The 24,051-nt window shown below is 51.2% G+C and overlaps 3 protein-coding genes across 3 annotated transcripts; 2 read left to right on the top strand and 1 right to left on the bottom strand.

Moving 5' to 3' along the window:
• The first annotated feature begins 1,365 nt into the window (after nt 1-1,365).
• Nucleotides 1,366-19,422, top strand: LOC117641025 (protein crumbs). The gene is made up of 33 exons (XM_034378117.1): nt 1,366-1,452; nt 3,922-4,239; nt 4,432-4,621; nt 5,885-6,010; nt 6,520-6,624; nt 6,737-6,968; nt 7,061-7,199; nt 7,294-7,504; nt 7,659-7,775; nt 7,856-8,080; nt 8,164-8,400; nt 8,487-8,567; nt 8,674-8,972; nt 9,059-9,254; nt 9,374-9,530; nt 9,606-9,791; nt 9,872-10,088; nt 10,162-10,404; nt 10,498-10,710; nt 10,789-10,963; nt 11,050-11,357; nt 14,173-14,367; nt 14,453-14,646; nt 14,721-14,957; nt 15,068-15,432; nt 15,522-15,688; nt 15,777-15,961; nt 16,061-16,234; nt 16,322-16,509; nt 16,615-16,736; nt 16,819-16,975; nt 17,053-17,321; nt 17,408-19,422. The coding sequence occupies exons 1-33, from the start codon at nt 1,366-1,368 to the stop codon at nt 17,633-17,635; spliced, it is 6,543 nt and encodes a 2,180-aa protein (XP_034234008.1). The 3' UTR covers nt 17,636-19,422.
• Nucleotides 19,304-22,535, bottom strand: LOC117641024 (putative uncharacterized protein DDB_G0292292). Its single transcript, XM_034378116.1, has 5 exons — nt 22,347-22,535; nt 21,864-22,138; nt 21,616-21,769; nt 21,156-21,534; nt 19,304-19,387 (listed from the first exon to the last, which is right to left on the bottom strand). Exons 1-5 carry the CDS (start codon nt 22,364-22,366, stop codon nt 19,304-19,306), a joined length of 912 nt encoding a protein of 303 aa, XP_034234007.1. The 5' UTR covers nt 22,367-22,535.
• A 341-nt stretch (nt 22,536-22,876) lies between these two features.
• On the top strand, nt 22,877-23,818 carry LOC117641807 (putative mediator of RNA polymerase II transcription subunit 29). Its single transcript, XM_034379448.1, has 3 exons — nt 22,877-22,950; nt 23,142-23,289; nt 23,381-23,818. Exons 2-3 carry the CDS (start codon nt 23,165-23,167, stop codon nt 23,772-23,774), a joined length of 519 nt encoding a protein of 172 aa, XP_034235339.1. The 5' UTR covers nt 22,877-22,950; nt 23,142-23,164; the 3' UTR covers nt 23,775-23,818.
• The last annotated feature ends 233 nt before the right edge of the window (nt 23,819-24,051 follow it).

The raw sequence follows: 24,051 nt of genomic DNA, 5'->3' as shown, positions 1-24,051 counted from the left end.
GAGGTCTTGGACGAGGTCTAGACCGGCCGCACGGCTACGTGTGTGAACGGTCATCCGTGTTCCTGTCTGTCCGTCCGTCTGTCCGTCCCCCCAGCCTCTTCCTCACGCACTGGTCCACGCGAACGCGTTACGCCCGAGCGTTACACGCGCGCGAGCCGAAATAAGGCTTGGTCACATGCTTTCTCCAGCTATTTCCCCCTCTTTTTGTGCGTGTGTGTGTTTTGTTTTGACGCTGCGCCGGGTCCTCGCTTTGGCGTGCTGCTGAATTTTTATACGCGAAGACGGCCCCAGCAAGCCGGGACGTTCCGTGACACGCCGTGACGCGTCTTGTGCCGTGGAGGTGTGACTGTCTCCTGTCTGATCGGCTGCACCCTCGGCTCTGGAGTCCGGAGGGCGGACAGACCGCCTCGTTGCGCACAGCGCGGCGCAGCGCGGCACAGCGTGCTCGTTGTGATGCGGTAATGACCGCGGCATTGTGACTCGTCATTAGTCTGGCCCTTCAGGCCTGGCGGGGCCCTTCAAGCCCTTCAGGGCATGCCCCGCCGAGCCCCGCCGAGCCCTGCCGAGCCCCGCCGAGCCCCGCCGAGCCCCGCCGAGCCCCGCCGAGCCCCGCCGAGCCCCGCCGAGCCCCGCCGAGCAGAGCAAGGACGGGCTGAGCCGAGCCGCAGACAGCTTTAGGTGAGGCGGGGGCGGGGGTGGGGTTGGCCGCTCCCACGATCCGCCCGTCAGAGCGCTGCAGGCTGATTCTGTCTCTCTCGCGCCCATACGGAGCGCCCCGTGAGTGCGAGAGAGACAGAGCAGTGCTCGGAACCGGCCTGCCGTCTGAGCAGCGTGCCCTGCGTGCCGGGCAGGGTGTCCCCACGGCCCCCGGCGCTGACCGACTGCACTGGAGCAGCGGGCAGCATGCGCTAGGCAACGCCCCGCCCGTCTGACTCGCAGACACGGCCACTCTGAAGGAGGAGAGTGAGGTATCTAGTTCGCCGAGGCAACAGTTATCGGCGGCCTTTAGAACGCGTTGCGGTCCGCGTTCTCTGTTTGGCGCACACTTACTCACTCCGAGACTTCCTTCCTTCCTTCCTTGCTTTGCTTTGCGCGAGCGCTCGCTGTCCCGTCCACCCAGTGGGAGGCACCCACCTGTTCAAGCGACAGAGAAGTACACAGCGACGCGACCTTGGCCGACCCTCTGTCTCTGCCATTTCCACTGTGATACAGGTTGCAAAATCTTTTAGTACAAATTTTTACGATGAAACTGAGTATTGCAACTGAAATGACAGTGTCACAGTTACCTGGTGCGGTGTCAGCACCACGAGTCTCTTCGGCGCTAAAGCAAAGGCAGCCAAAGGCGACTGCCAAACAAAATGATAAATGGTGCGAGATAGCCGGCGCTTCCGCCTGAGTCATGCAGTGTGCCGTGTAGAAATAGCAAATGAGCCCATCTTCGACGTGCACACTGTAATAAACTTATTCGGTTGGCGCTTGCCGCGGAGCACACGGCAGCGCGCTGTCGTCATCTTTCCTTCCAGGCCTGATCGCCATCGGCTCGGCGGTGTGCCCTCTTCCTCGTCGAACAATGTGAGGCGCTCTGCCCATAGGCTGCCTATAGGCTAGGCTCTGTGACGCAAGCTGGACGCGAGCCTGCAGTGCCTGCAGCTCGGTGCCTGCACTGCAGATATCGGACTTATGCAACGTGTCGCGTCGTCCGCGGCGTCCCCGCCGCCGCGAGCCTTAGCGTCTTATAAGGGAAAGGTCACGCCGCCTGCAACTGCACTGCCAAAGGGAAGGCCTCCGAGCGGCGGAAGCAGTCGCTCTGTCTCTCTCGCACTCGTGAGACGTCTCGTGCGGGTGCGAGAGAGACGGCGCCAGGAGTTGTGGCTGGCGCGCGCTCCAACCCCGGGGGAGGGTGCCTGTTGATATCCCCAACGAGCGGACTAGTTTTCACGTGCTTGCATTTTCTTGTCTGTTGCAGGAGTTGGGGTGGTTCGATCGGCCGGTGGAGGCAGAACGAGGACGACGGGGGCCAGACGCAGTCGGCAGTCCGATGGTAAGGCCCATTCCAGAGAGAGTCCGCGATGTGCGCCAAGTTTGTGGGTGTGGGTGGACTTCCCTGGGGAGGCGGGGCGGGAAGCGCGCGCGACACGCAAGCGCGCTGGCTGTTGTCAAAAGTGGGCGCCGCTGCCGCTCCACCCGTCCTTGGCTTGGCGGCTCTAGGTCGGTGTAGGTCTGGTTGCGCGGCTTATCTCGCGAGGACCGCGTGGAGAACACGCCTCGCGCCGCGCCGCGCCACGCCGGGGAAAAGTGAAGAACGCGTCATGCAGCGCGCGGCCTCCCAGCACACACATTCCGAGAGTCGTTTTCGTCGCTCTGTCTCTCTCGCACTCATGGGGCGTCCCCTATAGGCGCGAGAGGGACAGAGCGACGGACGGAAACGACTCTCGGAATCCGTCTACGGGGACGGCGACCGACGGAGACTCGTACTTGCCACCGTGCCGAAGCGACGCGACGGCGCACGAAAAACCCCCGACGTCTGTGAACATCAGTGTTGCCACACAAAGTACGTAGGCGCGACAAATTTGCGACTTTCGCAGATTTTTCGACATTTTGACCATCTTTGCGAGGCCGCTGCTCCCAAACTAGGTGTGGTTCAGTCGTTCCTGAGGCGTGATATAAAAGAGTCGGGCCTAAAGAGCACCACTAACACGTTGACTCTTTTGTTACCTCTCGCATCTCCCCGCTACCCCCTCGCCCTGTTACCTCCAGCCGCTTCCTGCTTATAAGCAGATTGCGATTTGAGTTTTTCTTTACCGCGGATGCGCGCCGGCCCGGCGCGGCGTGTCGGCACACTGGTTTGGCGGCGTCGTGTCGTGACGCGGCCTGCGCCCGCCTGCGCCGCGCTAATGAGAATGAAAGAGAGTGAAAGGGAAGCCGAACGGCGAGGCGGCCCATCCCACCCCATGCCTCTGGAAATGACGGGGAAAGACTGTGCGCCCAGACACGGCCACGCCAAAAGTCTTGTTTTGGTCGCACCTTAAGATTGATGAGTGAAGGTGACGAAAATCCTCCCTCCGGGATACGGAATGCGGCCAGAGACCCCACTGCCGCGTGCCTGCGATCCAGACGGGCGCTGCCGGGCGCCAAACAGTGAAGTGGACCAACACCGCCAAGGCACGCGTGTGCGAACTCGCGTGCCCGTGGGACGGCCCAGGCGGGGCGGGGGAAGTCCCCGTCGGCATATTCACACGAGTGTGCGTTATGTCACGCACGACGCATGCCGTACCCGCGAGTGGCAATTCCAGTGGCGGTGCCGGCGGTGCCGGGGGAGCCGCCAACGCCGCCCACCTGTTGCAGTGCAGGGCGGCCGGCGCGGCCACCGGCCCGCCAGGCCGTCTCGCCTTTTCCGCTCTACTAACGCGGCAGAGGCTGCGGCGCGGCGGCGCGGCGGCGATGCACTGGATGCACGTGTACGGAGCACGGACAGTCGTTTCGCCGCTCTGTCTCTCTCGCACTCGCGTGGCGTCTCCACGTCCCGTACAGGTGCGAGAGAGACAGAGCAGGGCTCTCGAAATGAGTCTGCAGACGCGGTAACGATGGCGCGGGAGGACTCGCGATTCAGGTCGAGCCTTCCTCGATGGTCCAGGAAGGAACGCACGAGGCTGGCGGCGTGGCGCGGCGGGGCGCGGCGCGGCGGGGTGCCTTTCTATTTCGACGCGCGTTTAGAAGGGGGACCTAAGCTTGAATTAATTTTCGCCCGACTGGGCCTTATGAGGGGTCCATTTGAAAACTGGAACGTTCAAGTGTCGTGTCTAACCGGCTGTGCGTTGCCTTGCAGTGTGGCTGCTGGTGCTGCTGGCGCTGTGCGGGTTGACGCTGGCGCTGGCCGCTGGCCACGGCGCCGCGGGTCCGCGCGCGCAGCACCTCGCGCAGCACGCGGCGCAGCAGGAGGGCTACTTCGACGGCGCGGCGCACGTGACGCTCCAGGCGCCAGTGTCGCTGCGCGGCCACGTGGGACTCAGCTTCCGCACCTGCGAGGGCGGCCAGCTGTTCTCGCAGTCGACGCCGTCCTCGTCCTCCGTCAGCCTCGACGTCCACGAGGACGGCCTGCTGCTGCGCATCGGCGTGGCCAAGAGCGGCAAGGTGTACGAGTCGCGCGTCGCCGCCCACCTCCTGGACAACACCTGGCACAACGTGAACCTCGTGTACCGCCTGGGCAACCTCACCCTCGCCGTGGCGGGGCACTCGCAGGTAACGGCCGTGGTGCTTTTGTGTCTTTGCAGAGACGCTGGACTGTGGCGTAGCCCGCGTAGCCAACAGAGAGTTTCGGGGAATGACCATCGTTCTCCGCGTTGTTTGGCTGATCCCGAATAGAGACTTGTTTAAGTCCATTCGTTCCAAGATATTTTATCAAGAGATCTGTGTGTTCTTTTTATTTTTCAGATTGTTGCCAATTCAACATACAATCCAGAGATCCTCTCTGATCCCGACCTGTCAGGCAGTGACGCCATTTTACGCATTGGAGATGGCTTCATTGGATGCATTCTCCAAGGGCCAAGCCTTGTGTTCAACACGTCTGCTATGGTGGCTAAAAAAGTCCAGTGGGGGAACTGCCCTCTAAATAACATCAGTTGTAAGTTACACCACACTCACATAAGTACACACAGAAAATTTTTTTCTCGTTATTGATTGATTAAATTTTGCTCTCACTATCATTGGTTATTTCAAAATTGGCTCTTTATATTTCTTTTCCAGCATTTTGGGTCCATTCTTGTCTTAATTTTGTAGAATTTTTTACACAATGGCCTCTTGCCTGACACATTTGAAATTCAACTTCCCAACATACGTCTACGAAAAAAAAAAAAAAATTCTTGACATTTATTTTTTGATATGTGACATCATCTGTTAAAAAGATCATCCATTTGCATACGCCTCACATTGCAAGAAAAGCTTTGTGGTGTGCGTTGTTGCACATCAAATAAGAAAATAGACCACACCCTTTGCTTCATCATGCTTTACTGTCATATGAGTTTTGTCAGATCATTACCCTCATTCAAGCTTACTTTCCAGCATACCTGCTGATTTTGCTTATCCAATTTTGCTATTGATACCCTCTTAAGCAACTGAGAAACACAAAGTTGCTTTGTGTGCAGCTTTGTTATCATGATCAAAGTCAAGATATCTAGTTCATTTCATGTGATCATTTAAGGAAGCAAGAGAGTCTAGCACTTTGCTCTTTCTACATCCTCATTTGCCTCCATCTCTCTCTCTCTCTCTCTCTCTCTCTCTCTCTCTCTCTCTCTCTCTCTCTCTCTCTCTCTCTCTCTCTCTCTCTTTCCCTCTCCTTATAAAAATAAATCTTTATATTTTGCACTTTGTGACATGTTTGTTTTAATTTTGCACTCTTCTCCTTTGAGGCATGCAGCATGTTTGTCTGAAATGTAGAGTTTAAGGACTGCCTTTGTTATTTTGAGTACTCCAATAGACCCAGACCAAAAGTAAGTGAGATGCCTGACAAATATTTGTGCCAGAGCAGAGCTGCTGTGGCATAGCATGGGCAAATCAGCATTCAGGAGGAAAGACTCTTGATAGTTCTCTTTGACATCTTATGTTTCTTGCCTGGGTTTATTGGAATTGTTTATTAGTTGACTATCATAACTGAATGCAAACAGAGACCTTTATTTTTCTGTTATCCATTTTAAACCTATCCCATTGGAAAACGGTGATCTCAAATTGTAATCTGATCACTTTTCGGCAGTCCTTTGTCTCCACTGACTTTACTTGTTCTTTTGTGTGGTACTTGCTCAAATACGCAAGTTGCCAATATGATGACAAGTCAACTTAGCGTATGAGTGGATGTGTACCTGTAGCATTTGGTTTGGCTGGTGTTTGGCAGGCTCAAAGGTTGACCACTGCAAAAACGAACCGTGCTTGCGGCAGGGTGTTTGCTTCTCACTGCCCGATCGATACGACTGCCGCTGCTCAGCACGCTATTCAGGAAAGAACTGCGAAGTTGACAATGGTGAGCGGAAAGCACTTTAACAAATTCCATTGTCACTGTGATGAGTGTCGTGTGTCATTTTTCTGTGGTGTCCTATTTCATACGCACTTGCAAATGCAATGCTGAGACACATGAATTGACAACGACAAACAGGATTTACACACAATCATATCATCTTGTGTTCATTACCCCATAAATTAATTTTCATTTTTTCTAAGGAGTGTGTAAAGACTTTTATAATTCAATTTGAAAAGAGTTTAGGTCTCTCTATTTTTGCATTCATGGTTTTTCTGATGTGTTTTGTTTTGTGCACTTAGTTGTTTGAGTAGTGGTTTTTATTAACTTCTTTTAGCCATTCACATATACATTGTTTTGATATCTTTTCTTTAAGTAGATTTTAGTTGACCATATTCTAGTTTTCTTCAAATTTTGTATGCCCCCTTGTTTAACCTTGTGTTTTAATCATTTTTTATGATCATAAATACATCATCACAAAAGAGCACTTTGACAGATCTGTAATAATCTTACAGGTTCTCCGTGCATCCGTAATGGGATTAACCCATGTCAAAATAATGGTCAATGTATGGAAGACCAGATGGGCAATTACAAATGTCAATGTGGGCCAAGTCACACAGGTAATCATCTACCAACCATTTCTCTTCTTTTGAAAAAGTTAAAATAATCCTTCAATTTTCTGGTAATTTATGTAAAAGTCAGTTTTCCTTAAGTTTCATTTATTTGTTGCAGGCCAACACTGTGAAACAGAAATAACATCTCACATATGTGAGAACAATCCTTGTCAGAATGATGGGTCCTGTAGGGTGTCAGCAGGAAACCGGTATGAATGTACATGTGTTCCTGGCTTCACTGGTGTTAATTGTGAGATAAACATAAATGAGTGTCAATCAAACCCTTGTCAGCATGGGGGTTCATGTATTGATGGCGTTAACAACTACACATGCATCTGTACCAGAACTGGGTAAGATAGCTTGATAAGCTTGATGCACACATGTGTAAGATTCTCAAAGTCAATCTCTTTAAAATAAAAGTGTCCTTTTGTTTTGTATTTAGATACCTGGGACAAAACTGTGATATAAATATTAACGAATGTGATCTCAACCCTTGCTTGAATCAGGGACTGTGTTTTGATAACTATGGCAGTTACACCTGCCAATGTATGCCAGGTTTTGCGGGTCAGAACTGTGAACAAGTAAGAATCTTCTGCTATTTTTTTTATGTTTGCTTTCAATCTTAATTATTTGTAGCCTTGCTTTGTTTTTATTATTTGGTGTCTGCTCTTTTAGAATCTCAACGAGTGCAGCTCAAACCCTTGCTTGAACAATGCCCGCTGTATTGATGTAGTTGGCTCCTATGAGTGCCATTGTCAGCATGGCTTTACTGGACGTAACTGTGAAACCGATATAAATGAATGTGAATCTGCAGTGTGCCCTCCTAATTCGGATTGTGTTGATGACATTGGCAATTATCATTGTGTTTGCAAAGATGGCCTTACTGGTAATTATCTGCCAATTTTTCAGTTTCTTGTTATTGTTTTGATAACCAAATGTTTCAATTCATTGTCAACTGTTTGTTATGTTATTGAAATTTATTTTTTTAATTGTATGTGATGATCCATATTCCTCACTTAATTAATGTATGAATCTTCTAGGGAAACCTCCAAACTGCTCTGAAGTTAATGTCTGCACCAGTAGTCCATGCGTAAATGGCGGCACATGTGTTGTGGTTGGTGATCATTTTAATTGCTCCTGTCCAGTGGGCTTCACAGGTGATTTATTTTTAAAAATAAGCTGTCAATTTAAGATTTTTGTTAATCTCTGCTTAATAAAAAATATATGTTATTTTCAGGAAAAATGTGCCAAGTGAACATTGATGAATGTGCTTCAAACCCTTGCTTAAATGGAGGCACATGCCTTGACCAGGTCGGAGGCTACATATGTAACTGCTCTGATGAATACATGGGAGTTCACTGTGAAATGGAATTCGATGCATGTGCTTTCAAACCTTGCAAGAACGGAGGAGAATGTGTGACAATGCCAAAGAGGAGAGAATTTTATTGTGAATGTGCCGCAGGTAATGAGTACTCTCTAACAAAATGGCTGATTTGCTTTTTATTCCTTTTAAATGGCTGGTTCATCACAAACTGCTTTTTGCAGGTTTTACTGGGTTAGAATGCAAAACCGATATTGATGACTGTGCAAATGTGACCTGTCCTCTTGGGCGGCAATGTGTTGATCTTGTCAATGACTATGAATGCCGATGCCCTACTGGCTACTCTGGTGAAAACTGCACACTAGATGACGATCACTGTGCCCCAAGCCCATGCAAAAATAATGGCACTTGTGTCAATTCTGGAGGTAGCTTTGTCTGTGAATGCCCCTCTGGTTATCAAGGTTGGTGCTTCAAAACTTTCTATTTTCTTAATGCCAATTCAAGCACTAAGAATTAACACTTTTGTTCTATGTTTGACTTAATGTAGGTCGCCGATGTGAACAAGATGTTGATGAGTGCAAATTGACTGATAATCTTTGCAATAATGGAATATGTGTTAATACCCCTGGTAAGAAAGAAACAGAAGGATATCTGTTTTTACTCTTGTGGAACTTCCTTTATTATTGCAGGATGAATTCTATGATTAAACCTAATCTTGGCCAATGCTTTTACAGGTGGTTATCAGTGTTTCTGCCGCCCTGGTTTTACTGGAACTCACTGTAATCTGGACTTTGATGAATGTCTTTCTCGACCTTGCCAAAATAATGCCACTTGTGAGAACCTCATCAACAGCTTCAACTGTGTGTGCACCCCAGGGTATACTGGAAGAGAGTGCAACATTGACATCAATGAGTGTGACTCCAATCCATGTCAAAATAATTCAACCTGTATTGATGGCATTGCTGCTTTCTCATGCATTTGTCCACCTGGATTAACGGGTCTCTTGTGCGAGACTAATATTGACGATTGCGAGGTATTTCTCTTAAAAATCAATATGGATGCGATGATACAGTGAACTATTTTCTATCAATTGTGCATGTTTTTCTTTCTGCATTTCAGTCCTCGCCTTGCTGGAACAACGGACTCTGCATTGACGGTATCAACAGCTATTCTTGTGATTGCTCTGACACTGGATTCAGTGGACTACGATGTGAAAACAACATCGATGACTGCTTGAGCAACCCTTGCACAAATGGTGCTCAGTGTGTAGATGGCATCAAGGACTACACTTGCGAGTGTTTTGCTGGATATACTGGTTGGTATACATTAGCATTCATAAATGACTTCCCAGCGCTTCTCAGTCCTAAAAGAACTTCCTGCTGTACTGTAAGTGTTAATCTAAATCATTATTTTCATATGTAAATTTATTTGCAGGCAAGAACTGTGACGTTGACATTAATGAGTGTGAAAGCTCTCCATGCCAATATGGTGGAACATGCCTACAACGTTCCAACAGCTCTCTTTACCAAAGTGATGATCCATCATTACCTGCAATATTTTCTGAAAGATTCAGCTATGAGAATGCAAGCGGGTATGTGACCTATACATATCTGTTTGGAAATACATGGGGTAAACTTTACTCATGCTATCTTGAATTGTTTCTTAGGTATGTGTGTGTATGTGTTCCTGGCATAACGGGTTCAAACTGTGAAGTGAACATAAACGAATGTGAGAGTAACCCCTGTCGTTGGGGCAACTGTGTAGACAAGATTGGACATTACGACTGTGAATGTGAAGAGGGATTCATGGGGGCCCATTGTGAAATTGACATTGATGAATGTGACCTGTATAAGTAAGTGCCAAAGTTGTCCTTTTTCATAGTGGTTATTGTGTGTATGGTGGAATTTACATAATGTTTCTTTTGCACCTCAGACCGTGTGTGAATGGAACCTGTATTGACAGACGTGCCAACTACTTCTGTGAATGCACTCCCAAGTATGGTGGAAAGAACTGTTCTGTTGAACTCCATGGGTGTGATGAAAACCGCTGTCAAAACAGCGGGACTTGCAGACCGTACTTGGAGAATGAAACACAACATAAATTTAATTGCTCCTGCACTAATGGTTTCCATGGTGACTTGTGCGAAAAGGTAACCTGGGACTATACCTGTCATATTGATTTTTAAATAAGAATGAAAATTAATGTATAACTCTTCTCACCAGGTTACAACCATGTCTTTAAGTGGAAAATCATATGCACTTGTAAATACTACCAGGGATGAAGGTTACGACATTCAATTTCGATTTAAGACAACATTACCTGATGGTTTGTTAGCCATAGGAAAAGGATCTACTTTCTATATTTTGGAACTAGTCCATGGTAGACTCAACCTTCATTCCAGTCTTCTGAACAAATGGGAAGGTGTCTTTATTGGTTCAGGATTAAATGACAGCACTTGGCAGAAAGTAAATATTCAACCTTTAAATAAAACAAACAATGTCTGCTTTTTCTTATTAAATTTATGATATTTATGTTCTGGTTTTATTTCTGTTACCAAGGTATTTGTGGCAATCAACTCATCTCATCTAGTTCTGGCCGCCAATGAAGAACAAACAATTTACCCGATCAACCTGAATGAAGGTTCTGGTGCTTCACACACAAGCTTTCCAACAACATATTTAGGTGGCACGATTTCTTCTCTTCGTAGGTTGACACATGGACCCCCGTCTTTCATTGGCTGTGTTGAAGATGTGGTCATCAATGGCAATTGGGTAAGTTGGTTTTGCTTGTGTTAGTGATGATCTTTGTCCATTCTGTGCTATACTACTTTCTTGTTCAATATGTGGCAGGTTCTGCCAGAAAACCCCAGCCAGCCTGTTGTACTTGAAAACATTGCGATGGGTTGCCCACGTGAGCCTCAATGTTCTCCCAACCCATGTCATAATGGAGGCCATTGCACTGATTTATGGAGTGACTTTAGCTGTGCTTGTGAACGCCCTTACTTAGGCCACACATGTCAATACAGTAAGTGCCCTGTTGATTTTACTCCATGTTTTGTTCACTGCATTTCACTTAGTTATACTATTCTTCTCTATTTTTTCCCTGTTTAGACTTTACTGCTGCTACTTTTGGCTATGAGAACATCACAAATGGATTGGTTACTGTGAATGTCCATGATCAAGCCCGACGTGCTGTTAGATCTATTGTAGACATATCTATGTTCATTCGAACTCGCCAGAGTAGGGGAGTCATTTTTCAGCTTGGGTCAGCTCCCACTGTCGAGCATCAAGATCAAACTCAAATTGCTGCTCATCTTGATGGAGGAGAGCTGTTTGTAGGCATTCAGTTCAACGGCACTCCTGAGGGCTACACAGTAGGAGGAGTCAGACTTGATGATGGCAGTAACCATCTTATTCAGGTAAGAACAAATGATGAAATTTTCCAGGCAGTCAGCTTAGTTTTACGTATTGTTGTGTCTCTGGGTGGTGGGTGAGGGTTAGAGGGGGCGAGTCAGGGATCGAGGGAAAGGCAACTGGAACTGATGGGTTTTATTGGTCAGGTTGGTCAAACGCGTGCGGGTGCTACTCGTGGCGCGGCTGGCCGTGCTCTCGGCCCGGGGCGCCGGGGTGTCACAATTTATCGGTTTTCCGACAATGGCCGGCCTCGGCCGGGCTCGGTTGCTTGGGTGCTCGGCTCGGCTCGTCGGGGGAGGGTGCCGGGGGCCGTCAGGAAGCCAGCTTCCCAACACTTCCCCCTCTGTTGCGAAGAAGTCCGCGGCTGCCTCTGCAAGGGCAGGCCCTCGATGTGCGGCGCGGCGTCCGGGTGGTCCGGGTCTGCGTCGGCGGCCCCGTCCAGGGCTCTGATCTGCTTCGGCTCGTTCTCAGCCGCCAGGCCGTCCGCAAGGAACTCGCGTCGTCGCCGAGACAAATTTCAACCTCAGAGGATCGTTTCGCACTGCCATCGACTACTCCCTCGCACTGCAAGCGGCAGGGGAGCGGCCGGAGGCCACAGTGACGAGGCGCGGGCCCTGCGCCCGTCACTGCGTGTCCGTCGAGACGAGGTCTCTCAGGGCGATCACCTCATTCGGTCAAAACGTGTCATCGGCTGCGAGTTGGTGCCCGTCCTGCAGGCTCGACGGCGAGGTCACCGGGCGTGGCACATTTCCGTGTGCTCCCGTACCCTCTTCCGTAGGCAGAGCGCTCTGCTCCTCCGTGCCTGGTACAGCACTGTGCCCCCACGCCCTCCGCCGGCGGAGCACTCGTCAGTGCTACCACGCCGCCCACGGCTCTTGGGGGGACCCCGCGGTCAGAGCTTGCGAACCCTGAGGACCTGCTTTCCTAGCAGCCCATCCTCATCCAGGGGCGGACGCGGGTGGCGGCGAGCTGGTGGATGCCGCTCCGAGTAGAGAGTGCGCGACGCACCCGCCACTGGGAGGGACCCGCAGCTCGACACGCACCGGGGGCTGTTCGGCGCTGCCTCGAGGACACACCTCTCCTTGGCCTCGATCATGTCCTTGCCGGTCGCAGCCTCGTTCCGTGTGATCGTCGGACTGACATCTCCAGCAAGTCCGGATGGCGGCAGTCAGCTCGGTGAGGACAGCGACGAGGTCCGGAACGGTGGCACCAGCAGTGTTGCCAGGGGTTGGTCCAGCAATGGCCGCTACCTGACGCACGCGCTGGCATTGCGGGGCGTCCTCCAGCTCGCTGGCGATGGTCAGGGCTGACGCCAAGTCCGTGGGGCGCGCCATCAGGAGGAGTCGTCGGGTGGCAACATCGGCAACTCCAGCCAGGAAGTTGTCCAGGACGAGCTTGTCCATCACACTCGGGTTGCGGCCGACAACGGGGTCATCCCGGTACGCGTCTCGGCACAGCAGGTCGACGTGGACGCCGAACTCTCGAAGGCTCTGTTCCGGCTGCTGGCGGGCCGCCTTCAGGCTCTGGACGGCGATGTTTCGCGGCCGCGGTCTGCCGAACCTCGTCTGCAGCGCGCTGTCCAGCTCGGCGAAGTTGGTCAACTGGGTCGCCGTCAGCGTGCTCAGCACGTGGCTTGCCGGCTCGCGGAGTGCCACCACCAGGGCCTCGGCCCACTCGGACATGGGGCGGCCGGAGGCCAGGGCCACGAACTGCGCCCGGTAGAAGGAGTAGTCCGACTTGCCGTCGTAGGTTGGAAAGGTGGCTTGGCGCATCGTGGGCAGGTTCGAAGCCGGCGCCGCCGGCTGGTGGTACGGGAGAGCCGCGACGGCAGCGACGTCTGTCTGGCTGCCCGTGGACTGCACGAACACGGGGGCCTCGGACGCGGCCAGGGGCAAGGGCGGGGGCACAACGGCCGCCACGCTCACCGCTGGGCGCGAGGAGGACGCCGCCGTGTCCTCGGGGAAGCGGACCGGGGAATGCGATGTCCGGGTGAATCGGCCCGTTGTCGTCCGGGGCTGCCCGCGGGAGCCCTCCCGGTGCAGCACTTCAGTGAGGGCCTCGGTCGTCGGGCGCGAGCGGGTCGCAGCAGTGCGTCGTACGGGAGCGCGAGGGGCCGGGTGTCGAACGGCACGGCGAGCTGGTGTGCGTGCCGGTGACCGCCGGGCGCGTCGGTGCGACGGCATGGCTGGCGTTAGCCTGGCCGGGGTGGCGACGGGGGGCTCAGGGCAGGAGTCGCCGTGAAACCGCCCGGAACCACGCCGGGTCAGCAACGGGGAGGCTTCGTTCGCGTCGGGCAACGGCAAGGAGAACAGGACAGGGGCGAACCGTGCCGTGAACTTCCTGACGCTACGCCGGGCGACTCGGTGCAGTGGGCTAGGCTCGCGAAGGACCCAGGGGGGACGTGACCCCGTAGGCCGTTCGGTTGCTGTCGCTCCGCTGTGCTGCTGGCTGGGCCTAACCTCTCACCGTGAGCTCGGCCCGTCCTCCCTCAATCCCACCGCTGCCACCAGTGTTGTGTCTCTGGGTGGTGGGTGAGGGTTAGAGGGGGCGAGTCAGGGATCGAGGGAAAGGCAACTGGAACTGATGGGTTTTATTGGTCAGGTTGGTCAAACGCGTGCGGGTGCTACTCGTGGCGCGGCTGGCCGTGCTCTCGGCCCGGGGCGCCGGGGTGTCACAATTTATCGGTTTTCCGACAATGGCCGGCCTCGGCCGGGCTCGGTTGCTTGGGTGCTCGGCTCGGCTCGTCGGGGGAGGGTGCCGGGGGCCGTCAGGAAGCCAGCTTCCCAACAGTATAATTTCAACAATGCTTGCGATCAACAGGTGGTGCGCAATGTGACTTTAGTCCAAGTTAAAATAAATGGGTCAGAGTATTTCCGTAAAACAATATCCGCATCAGGCCAGTTGGACGTCCAGGTTCTGTATTTAGGTGGAGTGCCACCAAATGCAAGAGTAAATTTCCGCCCTGGCGGAACACCTGACCACAGTAATTTCAAGGGAATAATCCAAGATGTTCAGGTAATGGAAGTGCAAATGTGAGCTGAGATTGTCTAGAGTAAAGTACATTTTAAACATATCTTAATTTTTTTTATTGTTTTTGTAGATAAGCAATGGTTCACGCACCATGGTGACAGAATTCTTCCCGCTTAAAGTTGATGATTTAGCTGTCCCGACATCTTTTGGTACTGTGATGTTTGCTAATGACACTGTCCTAGAGGGTGTTATTTCTGATGACACATGTTCGTCCAACCCATGTCAACATAATGGGACTTGCAAAATAACTTGGAATGATTTTAGGTGAGCTTAAAAGTTTCCTTTGATTGATTGATTTTCATTCTTTTACTTACTGCAATTAATAATCCCTGTTGCAGCTGTGAATGTGTTCGTGGGTACAAGGGCAAAACATGCCAGGAGATGGAGTTTTGCCAGCTCCAGGATTGCCCCATGGGAAGCACTTGTCGAAATTTAAATGATGGATACGAATGCATTGCTAATGCAACGTTCAATGGAGTTAATTCTTCCATGAGCTTCAGCCTTGGCTCGATAGAATCATCAAGCTCAGAATCTCCTATTTCTACTGCATATAACTCCATTGAAATAATGTACAGGTAAGTTTTTATATTAATATGGTCCTACCATTTCAGTAAGAACTTTGATTTTGGGATTTTACCCCAGAACCCCAGACTTGTAATCCATTTTTTATTTTGATTGTTTTTAGGACTCATTTAGGTGGAACTCTCATGCACATTGCTTCAATTGATGGAGAAGATTTCTTTTCTATTGCTGCTTTCAAAGGGAACGTAACAGTTGCATGGATGCTGGGATCAGGACATGGTAGAGCACGGCGCTTGCGCAAGGAACATGCTGACGGGGATTGGACATCACTGAAACTTCAAATCAAGGATGGCTCTCTTGAAGCTCATTTTATTCAGGACGAATGGAGTGAAGAAGCCCTAGCGCAAAATACCCACCAGTTTACAGAAGCCGATTTCCCGATTGACGCTTGGTATCAGCTAGTAACAGGCGGAAGGGTGATATTGGGTGCTGGACCCCCTATATCTATTGCTTCGGCCAGTTCCATAAGTATGTTATTATTAATTGAGACAATGTAGTTTGCATTTTTTCAAAGGCATTTTGAAGTTATTTATAATGTGCTGTTTTCTAACTTTCAGGGGCTGCAGATGGTGCTCCTGCTTCAACTAGACACTCTTATGTAGTCTATGATCATGATTCTCCTGACGCTCCAACAGCAGCCAGCTCTCTTGATGATAATGCGGTTGACTTCCCTGCAATAGGCAAATCTCAAGGGGAGCCTGCAACAAACGGAGGATACTTCAAGGTAATGAAATATCTTTGAATCTGTTTCCACTTTTTTCTCTGGGCTTGTTTCAGTGTTGTTAATAATGTGTTGTCATCTGTTTCTTCAGGGCTGTTTGGGAGAAGTTCGTATTGGTGGTCTACTATTGCCTTTCTTTACTCAAGACCAACTGAATATGGAAAATATGACAGCTACAGAGTTCTTTTATTTATTGAAACCAGCAAATGAGACCAGTGTAATCACAGATTTAGGCTGCATATTGTGCTTTGAACAAGAGTGCCAAAATGGGGGATGGTGAGTGATACATACTATTTTAAAGAACTGCTTGAAACAAATATAAAATTGTGCTCTTAGAAACAAAAAAAAAATTAAAACACTTTTCTTGTTTATCAGGTGTTTAAATGCAAGAGAATCTTATACTTGCACTTGCCCTGTTGGCTTTGAGCAGGATGACTGCTCTGTAAATACTGATGAATGTATTGACAACAACTGCCAAAATAATGCTACATGTGTGGATTCTATTGCCAATTACACATGTTCCTGTCAATCTGGGTGGGAGGGTTGGCTGTAAGTTGTGCCATTTTAATAAAATATTCAAATGTTGTTGAGGATAATTTTTTTATCATCTTATAATGATGGGCTTTTTATTTTCAGGTGTGATACGGATATTAATGAATGTGACTCAAATCCTTGTCTTAACAATGGTTCATGTCAAAATTTGCTTGGACGCTTTGAATGTTTGTGCACAAATGAGTTTGAAGGTCCTCAATGTCAGTATTTCAAAATGGTTAATTGTGATAGTGGTCCCTGCAAAAATGGCTCCTCTTGCAAAGATGTGAAAAGTAAGTATGGTTTCAGACTTTTACGTTGTTCCATAATTTTTTATAAGAATGGTAATACAAAGTTGGTTATACTTAAATTGTTTTTTATTTTATTTACATATCTAGATCCACTTACAGTCGATAACTTTACGTGCACTTGTGCAGAAGGCTTTGTTGGGACATATTGTGATCAACCCTTCTGCAGTGTTCAACAGTGTCAACAAGGTTTTTGTGATACATCACAGCAGGTTTGTGCCAAGTGCCAATTTAAATTCAATTTAATACAGTAGAACAACAAGTGCACTTAACCACATGATTTACTTGACACAGGTACCGTTCTGTAATTGCTCTCCGGGTTTTACTGGACAATTTTGTGAAGAGGATATAAATGAGTGCCAGGTGGGACCAAAAAAGATGTCTCCTTGCTTAAACCGAGGATTGTGCCATGATGGTATCAACACATTTAATTGTGACTGTTCAGGGACAGGTAAGCAAATACACCACTGCACAGCAGATTATTAGATGCTTTGATTTTTCATGCTTTGATTGTATTGTTTATGCCAGGCTTTACGGGACCAAAGTGCGACATAGACATAGATGAATGCGCTCTCAACCGTCAGCTTTGTGGTTCTGGTTCTTGTGTAAATTTGAGAGGCACTTACAAATGTGAATGTAGTCCTGGTTTTTGTGGAAATAGTTGTGGATTACAGGACCCATGCTTGATTGGAGAAAATCCATGTCAGTATGATGGTAAATGTGTTGAAGAATGTCACTCTGAACCTGACTACCGTTGTGAATGTGTTGAGGGTCACACCGGCAAGAACTGCACCGAGGTAACCATTGCAGTTGACTCCATTTCAATTAAATGATCACAACCTTTTTTGAATCATTAATTCTTAATTCTCAATTTGTGTTTCAGTCACCGGTATATGCTGCAAGCAATCCATTTGACATAGCCATAATTGTGGCTCCCATCATTGGTGCAGTGCTACTCCTCTCAGCAGGAGGCCTTATAGTGTTCATCATGATGGCCAGAAAGAAGAGAGCCACTCGTGGTACATACAGTCCAAGTCAACAAGAGTATTGCAACCCCAGAGTGGAGATGGACAATGTTATGAAACCACCCCCTGAGGAACGGTTAATTTAAGTTCACAATTAGTGGACTTGTTTGCGTCTCACTTTCAGGGAGGATTTCTTAAAAAGGAATGACTATGTGATAATTTTTCAGTACCTGTCTAAGAATGAGATTTTTATCATCTTTTTTTTTGTTTTCCATTTTTTTTTTCTTTCAATTTTATTAACATGTCTGTGTTACATTAAAGAACTGTGTGATGCTACAAAGCCATAGTGCTTAAAATGTATCACATATTACTGGTTTCAAAATTATGACCAAAAAATAATAATGAAATAGCTGACATAGAATTCATATTTTTCAACTTGTGTGAATTATGCTTTTATCACATTTAGTATTATTACTTGTATGACGGCTGATTACTCTGTGAGTAGAGGGCCACATCATGAGCAGTTAAAGGGGTTGAGTCCCAGGGTGGTAGATTATGTTTCTACTACTTTAGCCCTCCCCCCTTTTGCTGTTCTATTTTGTGTGATTTGAGTTTGTTACATTTACCTATCATGAAAATTTGATTTCATGTTTGTACCAAAGGGTTCTATTTAGTATTCAATTATGTTTGTGAGTTGTCTTCAAATGTTTTGAGATTGTCAGCAGAGCATCACATTGAGTCCATTTTGACTGGTTTTAGTTGATGCATAGAGCTGGTACAATTATAATGAGGCTCTGCTATTATTAATTTGATATACATGTGAAATTTCAGATCATTCTTCTCAATGTCTTCCATGTTAGTATTATCTATTCCGTCCATAGAGCTTTATCAATTTTGAATTTCTATAGATTTGACTGGATATACTGTAATATTTTTGAAGACAAGAAGTATTACACTGTTCTGTTACTTCACACTTGCTCTATTTTTATTGGATATTTGCAACTGTTCAATGTTCTATTTAACATTTAAAAATTTCTCCTATATTAGGAGTGATAGGATGCATATGCTGTGAACTAGAGGTGTTCTTAGTTACACATTTTAAAATTAGACTGAACTTTAAAATGGTATCATACTTTTCCTACCATTCATACATGGCATGCTGTGAGTGGCCTGTGTAAATCTACCTAAGTTAAGTTTTTCATTCACAACAACCTGTTGTGTTTGCTCATTAAATGTGTCATGAACTTACTTGTTTACCCTTTTGTGGGGTTTTGTGTTATATTGTTAAGTATAATTTCTCCTTTGACTATGTAATGTAAATGAATCTCATTGCAATTTTGCTTGAATGTATTTGACCTTTAACAAACTTTTGAGGAGAAGTGAATTACTTGTAGAAGTGTTGTATTGTAGTTATAGACAGCTACTCCTGCCCTCTTGTGTACAGAATGTATTTATGATTTTATTTTAATTTGTATATCTGTGAATAGTGTTGTGCGCTTGATGAATGTTTGTCAAGATTTTCCTAGCACTTAGAAAGCAAATTGTCTCATTCAACCTCTATCCCAACCAGAATTTGGATGTGAAAGTTGATTTTGATTTGTAAATGAAAACCCATTTTGACATCATTATTCTGGCTGGGAATGGATAGTACGTATAATTCTATGTGATTTCTTTTTTTCTCTCTCCTGGTAAATTTCTTGACATGATTCAATAGACTTGTGAGCTGTGCTCTGTATATAATTATGTATATTGTGATTAATACTGCTTTGTAAACAATGATTTGTTGTTAATCACAATGACTTTTGCAATGAACTTCAACGTAAGATAAGGCGTCCAAATTTTAAAGTACTGATTATTGAAGGCTCACTTTGTTTATAACAATGAAATCCATATTCCACCTGCAATAAAAAGTGCCAGCGTGTTACGAACATGTCATTGTTTATCTGTCATTGTCCTGCACCGCATGGGGATCTGCTCCGTCAAGGGGCTGCCACTTTTGACATAGACACACACCAATCTTTATCGTCCCGACGGTTCGGGAGGAGAAGTGTTCAAGGTTCAAGGATGGGCGTCCGCCAAATCAGCCAAAAACGTCGGCTTCGCCGTGAAGGTATAGCACATCCTGTGGATGTATGAACCCGATCTACCGAGATAAGCCACTCCTCTAAGTACGGACGACCCGTCGCGTGCTAATGAATGAGTCGGGCCCGAAAGGCAGACGATCAATTGTGGTCGAGTCGCTAATTCGCCCCGCAAAGCAAAAGTGGCAGCTCTGGCGGCGACCGTCGGAACTACGTCGCCAGCTCCCTGGGCCGGGTTTTCTGGACAATGACGTCACGGGCCAGGCACGTGTCTGTGCCGCTACCTGGGCTACCTCACGGCCTCCACCACCACGGCTCATCGCCCCCACCACCACGGCTTGTCCCCCTACCACCCGGGTTTGTCGAAAAACCCGTCTCACAGCCGCGACTGTGGTGCCATCTCTCGGTTGCTTTGCGGGGCGAATAGCAATAGCCCCCGTCCCGCAGCACACCGACGTTGAGATGGCGGCCTACCTTGCTCCTGTCGTCTTCACAGGGGCAAGGCAGGCCACCTTTTTTACAGCAGGGTGCTGCGAGAGGGGCGGGTGGCCTACCTCACAGGCGCTTCAGGAGACGGCAGCGGCCAAACGGCCAAACCCACCCGATGAAACAGCGCACATCATCGCGCATCAAAGGAGCCACGCTTCGTGGAAATCTCATGTCGGATATCATGGCGGCTTCCAGTGTTGATAGTATCGGAAAGGGAATGACAGTGCGGAACGCGAGACGCCCCGCACGTCCGCACGTGGCGTGGCGGCGTATCGCCACCGGGCGCCGCGCAAGCCGCAAGCCGCAGGCCCGGTCTCTTTACATCGAAGCCGGACCGCCGGCTCTCTAGCCGGCACGCGCCGCGGTCTTGAGAGGGGGCCGCCGACGGCGAACGCGGCGAACGCCCTCCTCCAAAGCCAGGATCTGCGACTGCCGTAATGGGGTCCAGGTGGACAGTGCGCTATCGGAACTGTCGTCACCGCTGGTTCTACTCACAGGTTTACTGAAGATGACAAGGCGATACAAAGCTAAGCTCTCTATATTTGTCAACAAGGCGTCAATCACGCAATCAGGCCCTGACCAGCATGAAGGATTTGATCCTGCCCGAGCCCCAGGCCTCGCGGTGGCGGCCGAGGCCCTGGGGCTGGGGGCCCTTGGCCGCGGCCCTCGGTGCCGTGATCATGACGGACTCGCCCTTGCAGCCCTGGCGCTCCCACAGCACGAAGGCGCCGCCCATCTCGGTGGGCAAGGCGTCCTGCACGCGGCCCACCCAGTGCGCCATCACGTTGACGCACTCCTCCAGCTCGCCGCACACCACCATGCGCTGGCTGCGGTCCTGCTGCTGCAGCTCCAGGCAGTGGAAGCCGCGGCCGTCGGCGCTGCCGCGTCGCTCCTCCGCGGACCGGTCCCCATGGCCCGGCTGCCCCGGCTGGCCCGGCCGGCCGCGCGGCCACTCCTCGTCGTCGGGGGTCGACTCGCCGCCCTCGCCTCCGCCGTCCGGGGGCGGCGTCGGGTCCTCTGGGGGCGGCGGCGGCGCGGGGAAGGGCACGGGCTGGGGCATGGGCTCTGGAGGCGGAGCGGGGTCGGGAGGCGGAACTGGAGGAGGAGCCGGGGGAGGCGCGGTGGGGGCGGGGGGCATCGGGGGAGGCACAGGGGGAGGAGCCGGGGGTGGAACGGGGGGAGGGCCAGGGGGTGGCCGCGGCGGTGAGACGGTGGGCCCAGGACGGGAGCCTCCGTCGCTGTTGTTGTTGTTATTATTGTTATTGTTGTTATTGTTGTTGTTGGACACATTGCCGCCGCCGTTGTTGTTGTTATTATTGTTATTGTTGTTGTTATTGTTGTTGGAGAAGAGGTGGATGCTGGTGCCGCGCTGGCCGAGTGGGTGCCGGTCCATCTCGTCGTACACGTAGCTGATGGAGGCGATGCCGTTGGCCCAGGTCATGGGCCCGCCGTTGCTGATTCTCATCCGGCCAGACCTGCGGACAGGGCGGGACAGGACCCGTTTGGCCGTCAGTGCCTACCGCCTACCCGAAACATCACTCCGTCTCTCGCCGTACTTGGAGTAGAGGTAGGACTCCCCCTTGCAGGTCTGGTGCTCCCAGACGAGGAAGGACCTGCCGTGCGTGTTGACGGAGCGCACGTTCCCCTGCCAGTGCACCATCACGTTGACGCACTCGTTGCGCTCCACGCACATCTCCAGGTGCCCCTCGCCTGGAAAGCACGGGACGGAGGTGAGGGTGTGACTCGTCTGAGGCCGGACACGCCACCACCTGCACCACCGAGCCATGTCGCCGGCGGCGCGTACCCGCTGCGTAGACCACCTCGTCGTACAAGTCGATGCACTTGTAGCTCGCCGACGGCGCGACAAGCATCCAGTTGACCGCCCCGGCGGACGGCGGCAGGCTCATGGCGTCCCTGGCCGCCGTCACAGACACCGTCGGAGCCCTAGTCGCCGCCGTCGTGGTGGTCGTGGTGGTCGTGGTGCTCGTCATGTTGAGGGCGGGCACGGTAGCGGGCACGGTGGTGGGCACGGCGGCGGCCCGGGCGATGACGGCGAGAAGGCATAGCGCTCGGAGACACCTGCGGCACCAGTGGTCGTCCAGTGACGCGTTGGTTCCCGGTACCTCCATCTCGCCCAGCCCAGACCCTGTCTGCGAATCGGAAATCGAACCGACGCCTCACCGCGCGCCGCGGCGAGCGGTCAAGACGACGCCAAGCCAAAACGGACGCCAAATCGACGCCAGACCGCGACATCGATTTTACGACCGTCCTGACGAGCCATTCTCACCGGGTCGCCATTGGGGTCATCCGCACCCGCGTCTACTCGGACTACCGCCACCGGCCATGCTCGCCGTGCTCGCCGTGCTCGCCGTGCTCGGCTTCCTCATCCCGGATCCCCGGTCCGCGGTCGCGGTGGCCGTTCGCCGGCCGCTGGATCCTCCTCGGCGGTCTAGCGGCGCGTCATGGCGGCGCGGCGAGTTGAACCTGACTGGGCGCAGCGGCGCGCGGGAAGCCCAGACTGGTCCTGGAGAGCGTCCTGGTCGTGCGCGGTGCCGGCGCGCTCAGCTGGCCCCTGGCCGGCCCGCCCCGCCCGCCGCCCCGCCAGAACAATGTTATCACGGCCACGGCCGCGGCGGGCTGCCATTGGCTGCCACAGCGAAAAGAGAGAGAAAAACGGCGGCGGGCTTTTTGCGAATCGAACGCACCGCACGCCTTGGGGGCAATGTTGTCCCTCTCGGCCGCCTTGGCCGCGTTCCCCGTCCTGGTGCTCGCAGTGTCCGGGCTGCCCGGACCGCCCCCGCCGCGCTCCACGGCGACGCCGACGCCCCTGGGGGCCCTGGGGGCGCAACGCGCCTGCGTCGACCTGTACGACGAGGAGAGCCGTGTGGAGGGTGAGCTGCCGGGACGCACCGATGCACCCGCCGCCGCCAAGGACCGTTTCGCGACGCATCGCTCTGTTTCTCTCGCACTTCTACAGGACGCGCTAAGCGCTACGGGGCGCGTTAGCGCAGCACCGCTCACTCCTCAAAACATCTTTAGCGGCTGACGCTAATGGCTAAGTTAGCGTTGCGCGTTGTTTCAGGCGAGGGCCACGTGGAGGCGTGCATGGAGAAGGGCGACTGCGTCAACGTGGTGGCGCTCAAAGCCGTGCGCGCCATCGACAGCCACGGGCACGGCGTCGCCGCCTGGGAGCTGCGGGACTGTGCCGGCGGCAGTCGCGTCTACGCCACGTAAGCGACAAGGCGCCAAGGAGTCGAGTGACGTCACCAGTTTTGAACAAGGAGCCCCTTGGAGGGTAAACCGCGCCCTTTCCGCTTGCAGGGTCGGCAGGAACGCGACCAGCGGCACGAGAGGCATCGCATCGGTCAGTTACGTCGGCAGCGCCTCGGAGTGGGTCACCAGGAGCAGCAACAACAACAATAACAATAATAACAACAACAACGGAGACGGGGGCGGCAGCACCAACAACACCAACACCAACGTCAACAGCCGACGCTCTGCAGCTCCCGACGCCGCCCTCTCGGAGACAGTTTCAATCGCGAACCCTGGAGCCGCGTCTGGAATAACTGGAGTCACCCCTGGAGGCGTTGGCCGCGCCACCAACTGCAATAACACCAACGCCCTGATCGGGGAGGATCTCGTCATCCCTGCCGCCTTCAGCAACAATAACAACAACAATAATAACAACAATAACAATAACAACATGTTTGGATAATGTTAAAGTTTGTTGTGGCCAATATATACATACTTACATACAAACTGTCCCCAAGGGCACAATCAGGACGTCTCCCTGCCAGAGTGATGATGTGCTGAGGCCGACCTCGGCCAGCAGAGCAAGCAAAGTGATTCCGAGCGGGACGCTTCTCTCTCTCTCTTGCACTTATGGGACGTTGCGTGTGGATGCGAGCGAGGCAGTCCGTTGGGGCCCTCCGCTCGGGATCAGCCTGTCGGGCCTACCGTCCTGATCCCCCGTTGCCCCTTCCGCCTGGCCA

Source organism: Thrips palmi, unplaced genomic scaffold (genome assembly GCF_012932325.1).
Source record: "Thrips palmi isolate BJ-2018 unplaced genomic scaffold, TpBJ-2018v1 HiC_scaffold_15, whole genome shotgun sequence".
Classification (NCBI taxonomy): domain Eukaryota; kingdom Metazoa; phylum Arthropoda; class Insecta; order Thysanoptera; family Thripidae; genus Thrips; species Thrips palmi.
The sequence above is the reverse complement of the archived record's forward strand: the minus strand, read 5'-3'. Positions and strand labels throughout refer to the sequence as shown.